Here is a 10,077-nt window from a genome sequence, read left to right on the forward strand (position 1 = left end):
GTCACCAGATATTTTATTGTGAGGACTGGAATCTTACTTTATCTTTATGGGGAAGGACCAAAGCCCAGTGGCAGTGCACCTTGCTTTGCCTGCAGAAGGTTCCAAGTTTAATCTCCAGGTAGTGCTGGGAAAGACTTAATGCCAGTCAGTGAAGACAAGGCGGAGCTAAATGGACCCAGGGTCGGACTCCATATGAGGCAGCTTCCTGTTCTTCTGTACTGTCAGAGGCAGTATGCCAGTAGCTGGAAAGTGCAGTTGGGAGAGCGCTGTCACGCCCATGTCCTTCTTATGGGTTTCCCTTGGGTATCTGGTAGGTCACTGGCAGAACAGAGTGCTAGACTAGATGGGCCTTTAGCCTGATCCAGCAGGGCTCTCCTTATGTTCCCAATTCCCTCCCACCTCCAGTATGCTTTAAACCATGTTGCTTACGCAAAGATTTCAGGATACAAGCTGCAAAAAAATTAAAATACACACTGACCTGTGGTGCAGAAGAACAGACGGGCAGGGCGAACTAAAATTATTATTATTATTAATTATTATTATTATTGCTGTGTTCTGGCAATTCATTTGCAATTACAAGTTATTGTAAGAGGCTTGCTGTACTTCATCCCCAAGAGACTGGAACTTTTTGAAGGTCACCTACTCAGTTGAGATTTGGACATGGGAGGGAGAGGTCTCCATGGTATCACTCTGCCCATCTAGAACCATCAGTTTTGTCCATATTATATGCCATAATTACATTCTGCAAGGGAGAACCCCCCCCCCACACACACAAAAGGATGCAAACAAAACTTCAGTTTGTCCTTTCTTGCTATAATCCATCACAGTGCAATCCTATCCGCTCAGGAGTCAGTCCTACTGAGTTCAATGGGACTTCCTGCCAAGTGAGTGTAAAGAATTGCAGCCTAGTGACCAGACGACTCCACAAGCCCTTCACCCACCACATAACTGAAAGCTCAAACATCCAAGGCAAGACACATTTCTGAAGGAAGTTTTAATAATGAAATCCATCATATTAGACAGGCATGCGAGTATGCAGGACTGGCCCCTCCTGTGCCATAGCAAGTCACAATGAGACAAAGTCCTCATTATCTTTTTGCTCCAAGTCAATGTGTGCAACAACATGAAATAGTAAGGTGGATGGAAAAAGGCCAACTGCTTGTTTGTAAGTGTCCCTCAGTCCAGCCAATCATATGCCAACAGACCAGACATTAGCGGCATCTAACCCTTCTTTACAAGGCACCTGAAAAATGTGGAGCCCTTAGGATGGGGCAGGGCCTTTCTCTGGTGCATCTGTGGTTTCAAGCTCCTGCTCCTGCTTGCCGTCCTGCATCTCCTGCAGCATACTCTGGAGTCGCATCTCTAACATCGGGTCCCTGGTTCTGGCTTCTGGAGAAGCCTGCTGGGCTACCTGGAGGTTACAAGCAGATGAACAACACAGAGGCAAGAATGAAACGGAGTCAACAGCTATAGCCCTTTACAGGGTTGCTGTAGCACTTTTGGGGGTGGAAACCTTCAGCCCTCCAGATGTTACTGTCACTATAACTCCCCTGATCCTAAGCCAATGTCCATGCTTGCCAGGGCTGATGCAACATGTAGATCAGCAATATATGCAGGGCTGAAGACCTCCCACCCCTGCTGTAGCTCAATACTGTCTACACCGACTGGCTCAACTCTCCAGGGTTTCAGACAAGGAATCTTTCACAATCCTACCTGGAGATGCTGGCAATAGGACCTGGGACTGGCTTTGCATACTGACCTCAGCTATGGGCAGCGATATTAGGGCCAAACTAGATGAGATGCTATTCAAAGAGTTATCCACTGCAATAACAGTTTTTGGAAGTAAGTGGGTGAGGACTCTGGACAGGGTTTTTGTTTCAAGCCCTTTGTCCGCTGCTGTGGTCTTGATCTAACTTGGGGCATCCACAACTACTATTTTGCTTTATAAGGGGGGGGGGAGCGATTCCATTAATGCCAATGGAAGATCTTAACCAAGAACATAGCATAGGAACATAGGAAGCTGCCTTATACAGAGCTGGAGCCATTGGTCCATCTGGCTCAATATTGTCTGCAATGACTGACAGCAGCTTTCCAGGGTTTCAGGCAGGGAAACTCACAGCCCCATCTGGAGATGCCAAGTACTGACCCTGGGACCTTCTTCATGCAAAGCAGATGCTCTATCACTGAGTGATGGCCTTTCCTCAGGGAGCAAAGCCTTAACCAATCCCCACCAGCATTCTGATCCAGATCATCCCACACCCCCACACTTTCCATTTATTTTTTAAAAGCCACCCACACAATTTATCTGTGTGTATTGGGTCTTGTCTAGTTTGGCTCTACATTTATAGGCCAATGTCAAGGAAAACATTAGAACACCAGTCCCTACTCTACCCCAAAGGGTCTCCTGTATGTGACTGTGCCCCCTAGATAACCAATGTGCTACATGGACCATCACCATAACCTTAAAACTGTCTTTGTTATATCAGGAGTTATTTGTGAAAGTGAACATGTATCAATAGTGGACAGAAATAAAACACGGTTACCCTCTTTTAAATTTATCTTGTAAGGGTTCGCATGCATTTACAATGGTAACTTAGTTGTCAAGTTAGCTCTGGTGAATCACCAGCTAAGGCCATTTCCAAAGCTAAACTCCAACCACCAGTCTTCAAGTCCATGGCCCTCATACACTGAGGCCTCAAAGACCATTCAAGGACTTAATTCAGGCCCTGCCTCTCCTTTAGAGCAACTCTTTGGAATACTTACATTCTCTGTCACTTTTCTGCGTAAGAGAAGTCCCTCGGCCAAGAGTGCTTTCCCTGTTGCTTCAAACAGTTTGTTGTCATCGATTTCTCCGTGTTTCTGCAGTTCAATGTATTTCTCAACAAACCTGAAATTCAAGGTGCCTGTTACCAGTCAAACAGCAACAAGCAGGGGAAATGAATCCCTATCCCTCCATCATTTCAGGGGCAAATCTTCATGTCAGAGTTTATTCACTTACCTTTGGCAGGTGGATTTGAAGTTTAATCTGGACAGTTCAAAGGCTCTTGGACCATTTCCATATGCTTTATAAAATTTCCTACTCAATAAGACAAGAAGTTTCAGTTTGGGACTGCTCTATACTGTATAAAGACAGTAATGTCAATAAATATGTAGATCCAGTAGTGATAAAGCAAATGCAATTTCTAGAGGGTTCCCCCCCCCCCTTCATGATCTGAGCTAGATTCCTATACCCTTCAAGACTAAGTCAAGTCACATTCTGTTGGGGACTGTATATAAGCAGTGGGTAGTGGGTGCAAATGGTGGGTACAGCCAGAAGCAAAAGGGTTGCAAGTAAACTAATCCATAATATAGTCCCCCTCCCCATGCCTACCTCTGATTAGATTTTCCAATCCTCTGTAGGTCCATAAGCATCAACTTATGAAACTGTCTTCCCTGCTGACCAACCAATGCCAAAGTTGATTACTGATTTAGCCAACATAGGGCAGCCTTATGGCTGGCTGCCTTCTGGCGACACAGATTTAGATAAAGCATGCAGGTGTGTATACAAATCTGTAATATGGACACATTTTGCACAAGACTATTGTTGGTTACTCCAAGCACTTGGGATGGAGTTCTAAACAAATCTTCTTTTATTTCCTGAATGCAGGCTCAGGCATGGGTGATGAGCAGTCAGAAAACAAATTTACATTCCAAGGAATACTTGAAGTTCCAGTGGACATTTCTGGTTACATGCCAGGCATCCACTAAAGACTTCAAACTTATTCGCAGGAGGCTGAGAGTGGCAAACATTTTTGAGATGCGTGCCCTACTATAAGTTCTGCTCAAGCAAGAATTTCCTAATATAACCAGTAATTTCCTTGGAATTAAAAAACAGGGGAATCATTAACAGAAGAGCCACCTAGTCCTCCATTCTCCTTTTCACAGTAGTAAATCAGATGTGTCAATGAAGCCCAAAGTAGAACCTAAAGGCAACAGCCCCCCCAAAAAACCCCCAGCTGATATTCAACATTTGAGCTGATATTCAACATTTGAGGGTAGAGCCTGAGTTTTGCATGCAAAAGGTCCCAGGTTCAATCCCAGGTATCTTCAAGTAAGGCTGGGAGAGACCCTTCTCTGAAACCCTGGAAAGCTTCTGCCAGCCAGTGTAGACAAGGGTTAAATGGGCATTTGTCTGATCCAATATAAAGCAGGTCCCTATGTTCCTAAGGGAAGCACCCTAGCTCAGAGACAGAGTCTACCTTTCATGCAGAAGGCCCCAGGTTCAGTCTCCAGGTAGGGATGGGTATTTTCCTTGTTTGAAATCCTGTAGAGACACCTGCCAGTCAGTGCAGACAGTGCAGACTGAGCTGAATGTACTAAGCATATGACTCTGTATAAGGTAGCTTCCTATGTACCTAGAAGCATACTGCCTCTGAATGTGAACATGCCATTTGCCCTTCATGGTTAACAGTCACCAACAGGCTTACATCTTCCAAAAATTTGTTGAGTTCTGCTGGAAACCTTTTTATGCTACCAAGCTTACACAGGCAATTAACAACAACAACAACTCCAGTAACAGTTAGCTGATCTCCATTTTTAACCATTTTACATGGTTTTTATTGCATATATGTTTGGTTGCACTTTAAAACACAAGTAGTTTTCAAAATAAATAAACACTTCCCATGGTGAAGCCCTCTTCAGTCAGTTGCCATCACCACATCTTGTAGCAGGAAGAAGGGCACCCTTTTCTTCATGTTGAATCTACTGACCATCAATTTCACTGCTAGACCACCCCTGGGTTTAAATCCTCACTTGGCCACAAAGCTCTCACTGGGTGACCTTGGACCAGCCACACTCCCACTCAGCCTAACCTACCTCACAGGATTGTTGTGAGGATTATATGGGGGCGTACACCACCTTCAGCTCCTTGGAGAGAGAGAAAATGTGGGATATAATGATGCAATCAGCAAATGAATGAACGAGAGCGGAAATGTGTGTGGCAGAGGTGAGGGTGTGAACTTACGCTCTAATCTCGTCCTCTTTGTACAGGATTGGGGGGACCACATCTTGGATCTTGCCATATTGCGGACGAAGTTCCCGATAGAGAGGCTCCCTCAGCGGAGGAAAGGCGACGTAAACATCGAACCAGATGGGTTTCTTGGCTTCAGGAATAACCCCTGAACGTAGCAGGTCCCGTGTGCTGCAGTATTTAAAAAAGGGAATATACAGGGGGGGGGGGGAGAGAGAGAGAGAGAGAGAGAGAGTATGACATCAGCAAAAAAACCCAAGGTTAGGGTGTCCTCAGTCTAAGATAGGGCAAGGAAGAAATGGGGGGGGGGGGAATCTGTAGCACTCCAGATTTCTATTTGACTCCAACTCCCATCAGCCCCAGCTAGCATGACCATGGTGAGGGATGATGGGAGCTGTAGTCCAGCAACATCTGAAGGGCGCGCAGATTCCCCCCCCCACCTGAGCTACAATAACATTTGTTTCCAACCAAAAGCGCCCTTCTTGCGTTCTCTTATGACACCTCGCTTCAAGCCCAGGGCCCAAAGGTTCATCGACACTCTTCATTACCCGCTACACCAGCCGCCTCGAGTCTGCAACCTCGACAGTCCCTCCTCACCATCCCCTACCCCCGAATTGCTAAACGGAGGACCTGCAAAGCGTGCCTCACCGGCTGAAGACGCTGCCCAGCTTTTCCAACCTACTCCCCGCCATAACGCCTTCGGGCCTTCGCTAGGCCTCTCTTAGCAACCCGGAGCAGGCCCTAGCAACCCGCAGCACCCGGAACCGGAAACGCAAAGCCTCGCGAGACGCCTGCCGGACGGGAGCGCCTCACAGCCTTGTGATGAACAGTTGCAAACAGTATGGATGAGAGAAGGAAGGCAGGCAGAAGCAATCGATGGAAGAGCGGGGCTGGTAGAAGAGGGCGCTGCCTGCCTTCTGTATGATAGAGGGGGCGGAAACGGTTTTCCTTTTGATCTCTGCCCTAGAACCCATTTGCAATATTATGGCTCAGCCAAAGAATATGCAACTGGTAATGCAGTTACTATCATTAATAATTCCATGCATGTTTACTGGGAAGTTGGTTTACTCTCATGTAACTGTTTGTAGGCTTGCAACCTTAATAGTAAAGGAGCGTGAGCGTGAAATTGCTTCCCTCATTCGGAGTAGAATTTAGTTCGACCTAAGAAACTGGAGATGTGCTGTAAAAGGCACTCCCCAAACACACCATTTCTCCAAATGGAATCGGAAGCAGGGCAATCATGTATCAAAGAATATTGTATTTTTAATATTTTGAGGAAACCCAGCCAGATGAGCGGGGTATGAATAATAAATTGTTATAAATTATTGTTATATAAAAAAGAACCAAAGCAAATTCACGTCAAAACCCTATTCCAATATGGTATGCCTATCAACACTCACAATGCATTAAATACAGGTAGGTAGGTAGCCGTGTTGGTGTGCCATAGTCGAAACAAAATAAAAAAATCCCTTCCAGTAGTACTTTAGAACTAACATGAGTTTGGCCAAACTGCGGGAGGCAGTGAAGGATAGGCGTGCCTGGCGTGCTCTGGTCCATGGGGTCACGAAGAGTCGGACACGACTGAACGACTGAACAACAACAAGCACTTTAGAGACCGACTAAGTGTTGTTGGTATGAGCTTTCGTGCTGGTCTCTAAGATGCTACTGGAAGGAATTTTTTTATTTTGTTTCGAATGCATTAAATAGCAGCTCAATAGCTAGACGACCCTTGTGGTCCCTTCCAACTCTACCATCCTGGCTTTGGGGTGTGTGCTGCTCCATGGAGCACCCTCCAGCCTCACTCTTTCTTACATACAACCAGACCAGGGAGGGGAGGGTAGCCCTTCTTGCTAGCTTCCTCCTCCTCCTCCTTAGCCTCGGGGTTGCCTCTTTTGGAGCTTGGAGGTAGATGGGCCAAACTGGCTTTAGTTGGAGTTACAGGTGGGTAGCCGTGTTGGTCTGCCATAGTCATAGTATCTGAAGAAGTGTGCATGCACACGAAAGCTCATACCAGGAACAAACTCAGTTGGTCTCTAAGGCAGTGTTTCCCAACCTTGTGCCTCCAGATGTTTTTGGACTACAACTCCCATCATCCCTAGCTAGCAAGACCAGTGGTCAGGGATGATGGGAATTGTAGTCTGAAAACATCTGGAGGCACAAGGTTGGGAAACACTGCTCTAAGGTGCTACTAGAAAGAATTTTCGATTTTGTTTTGGCTTTAGTTGGCTCTGCCTATCTTTGGCTCTGGCTCCGCCCACTGTGGGGCTCCCTGCCTTCCGCCCCACCAGCCAGCGCCACCGGGTACCAGCCAGCGCGGTCGCTCCCTCTCCTCCATTTCACACTCCTCTTAATCGCGAAGGGGCTGGTGAACTGGTTCTACAGGGACAGAAGGCATTTCAGCTGCTTATTAGTCCCAGAGCGCGACAGTGAGGGAGCAGCGATGCTGGCAAATGCTACTCTTCTTCCCATTAGAAAGGAAACGCAACTGAGTAGAGGAGGAGGAGGACAGACGCTCGGTGTGCCTTGCAACTTAACACAAATTAAAGTCCTTAAGCTCAGACCATATGGCCGAGCGTAGAGTCCAGATGGCTCCCAAACCTGAAAGGCTTGATGAGGCTTCTGTCAGCTTTGTTTCCCCGGCATAAACATAAATAGATGTGCACTTTGTGGCAATTATCTCGTAATAGGAAGACATTGTTACGGATGTCAAGGAAGAATGGGACTTTTTTTCCCTTCTCTGCTTGACTTGTTGAGCACTTTTGCTAAAGATGGGCATCGATGATTGCTTTAAAAACAGTTGCTTAGTGAGCATTGCTTGTCTTTTGAGGGCTGCTGGTTGCTGGCTCCCAGATACAACCCCACCTGCTTGAATTGAAGATTGGTGTGTGTTAGGTGGGTGGAGGGAAGTGTTTCACAGCTGGAATGGAGCCAGTGAGAAAGAAGATTGAAGTTGTGACTAGGGGCAGAGAAGGACCTCTGCACAGTATGGGACATTCCAGCCACAGGAAAGTCTAGAGGTTGCTGTATTTTTAAAAATCACTATTAAATTGCCTTATGATCCAAAGATCACAGGGTATTTTACAATATGAGCATACAAACAAACACACCCCTCTCTATCCAGTCAAGCAGAACGCATTATCCCATGCGGAGGACAACATTTCAGCTAGGCAAAAACGTTTTAGAAGGGCACAGTGCAAGCCTGGAATTGTGATTAAATTGCTGTATGATATTTTAGGACACACTGTGTTTTGGTTGTTGCAATCCATGATTAAACTGTATACACCAGATATTAGCCTCTCACCTCTGGGTCACGTACGCCATTCTTTAGAGCAGGGAAGGGAAAACCTGCAAATTTCTTCTTGTAGGTAGTGGTAGGTGGGGCCAGAGGCAAAAGTGGGCAGGGCAACAAAGGTAAATGTTACCTATTGTACTGTAGGCTAGTTTCTACACATACTTGCACACAGCCCTCTTTGTCCTCCATCCAGGCAAGCAAAAGGCATGCTCAGAGTTCAAGGACACATTCCAGCCAGGCAAAAACACTCAAGGAAGGTGTGAGGCAAGGGTGGCAAGCAGGGAAGCTCTGAGAGCCAGGTAGAGAAACACAGGGGGACACATATAGCCCCCAGGCCTGGGGTTACCTCAACAGGCTGAAAGTATGGCTGGAAAAGGTTTCCACCAAAAAGACTATTATTGTTTTATTCTGGTTTTTATTATTCATTATACCTTTTTTCCAATGAGCTCCTCCCACCCCCCTTTACCCTCATGACAGGACTTTGTGGTAGGTTAGCAAATGCCCCAGGGTCATGGCAGCTTCATGACTGAGCAGGGAACTGAACATTAGATCTCCCAAGCCTTGAATCAGGCACTTCATTTGTTTCTTTGCTTTACTCATTTGTTGCTTTAGGTTTTGGTTTGCATTTTGGTTCGTTTGCCTTTGTAATTAAAAGCAGGGAATTGCTTTCGAAAGCATCAGAAAATTACTCTGGGGGTGGGCAGCAGGTTTGTGACCTTACGGGTCCTAGCCAATCAGTGCTATGCACAGTAGGGTTATGCAACTAACTTGGTTTTCCCAAGCCTAGTTCCAGTGGGGAAATATTGCATCTGAGCACAGCACAGGAAGTTTAGCTTGGCATCATTTTACACAGCCTATTAAGGCTTGAGGCCTAGTCTTCGGGGTCTCTGTGCATGTTTTCCTGAAGGCTTACCGGCACTTCTGAGATGTGTCCACCAGATGTCACCAGATGTAACGCTTCACATCATATTCGTTGTATTCTCACCCACTCCCAACCATCTCCTGTGATTAATGCGCTGGAACACCTACATCAAGGTTACTGGAACAAGCAGTCTTCTCATACCTCCAGTATTTCCAGGAAACGTCTATGAGAGACATCCTAAGAATACCAGTAAGCTAGATTTAGAGATTCCTCCTGTTCTAATTACAGACCAGCCGATGCAAAGCCCACATTCTGTATCTAAAAAGGATGTCTGTCTCCCTTCTTCAACCCAACATTTGGGATGCAGGAGATGGGCTTGACCTTTGAATCTGTTCTTGCACCATATTCTAAATGAGCAGCCTCGGTTATGGAGTCATAGAACGGTAGAGTTGGAAGGAACCATGAGAGTCATCCAGTCCAACCCCCTGCAATACAGGGATCTTTTACCCAACACGGGGCTCAAGCCCACAACCCTGAGACTGAGAGTCTCGCACTCTACCAACTGAGCTATTGTCCTTGCTTTTTGCAATTCTTTTAAATGTTTGTGTTTTAACAAGTTGCCTCGAGTTCCCCTTTCTTAAAATAAATAAGCAAACCACAGTGGAGATTCACAAAGCCAAAAGCATTACGAGAGTACAACATGACTTTATTATATGAATTACTATTAAACATCTTTAAGAGAGAAAAAAATCATGTATGGAAATAAATTCTAAAGTAGCAACACTCACAAACGTCACAGAAGTCTCTTCTTTTTGTTGGTTTGTCTCCTTTTTTTAAAAAAAACAACCCCTCCCCCCCCCCTTTTTAAAGAAAGGAATACAAACATTACCAAGGACAGGACATAGTTTGGTGGTC

General features: G+C 45.9%; 1 protein-coding gene across 1 annotated transcript; it reads right to left on the reverse strand.

The window, feature by feature from the left end:
• Nucleotides 1-975: 975 nt before the first annotated feature.
• Nucleotides 976-5,802, reverse strand: MRPS23 (mitochondrial ribosomal protein S23). Its single transcript, XM_033172298.1, has 5 exons — nucleotides 5,657-5,802; nucleotides 5,003-5,179; nucleotides 2,999-3,076; nucleotides 2,764-2,887; nucleotides 976-1,411 (listed from the first exon to the last, which is right to left on the reverse strand). Exons 1-5 carry the CDS (start codon nucleotides 5,698-5,700, stop codon nucleotides 1,262-1,264), a joined length of 573 nt encoding a protein of 190 aa, XP_033028189.1. The 5' UTR covers nucleotides 5,701-5,802; the 3' UTR covers nucleotides 976-1,261.
• Between the last annotated feature and the right edge of the window lie 4,275 nt (nucleotides 5,803-10,077).

Source organism: Lacerta agilis, chromosome 15 (genome assembly GCF_009819535.1).
Source record: "Lacerta agilis isolate rLacAgi1 chromosome 15, rLacAgi1.pri, whole genome shotgun sequence".
Classification (NCBI taxonomy): domain Eukaryota; kingdom Metazoa; phylum Chordata; class Lepidosauria; order Squamata; family Lacertidae; genus Lacerta; species Lacerta agilis.

Excerpts from the sequence above, each read along its gene's own strand:
- MRPS23 (XM_033172298.1), bottom strand. The coding sequence starts at position 5,700 with ATGGCGGGGAGTAGGTTGGAAAAGCTGGGCAGCGTCTTCAGCCG. Across the intron at positions 5,180-5,656 it reads CTGGGCAGCGTCTTCAGCCG|CACACGGGACCTGCTACGTT; the intron begins GTGAGGCACGCT and ends TAAATACTGCAG. Across the intron at positions 2,888-2,998 it reads TTCAAATCCACCTGCCAAAG|GTTTGTTGAGAAATACATTG; the intron begins GTAAGTGAATAA and ends CTTGAATTTCAG.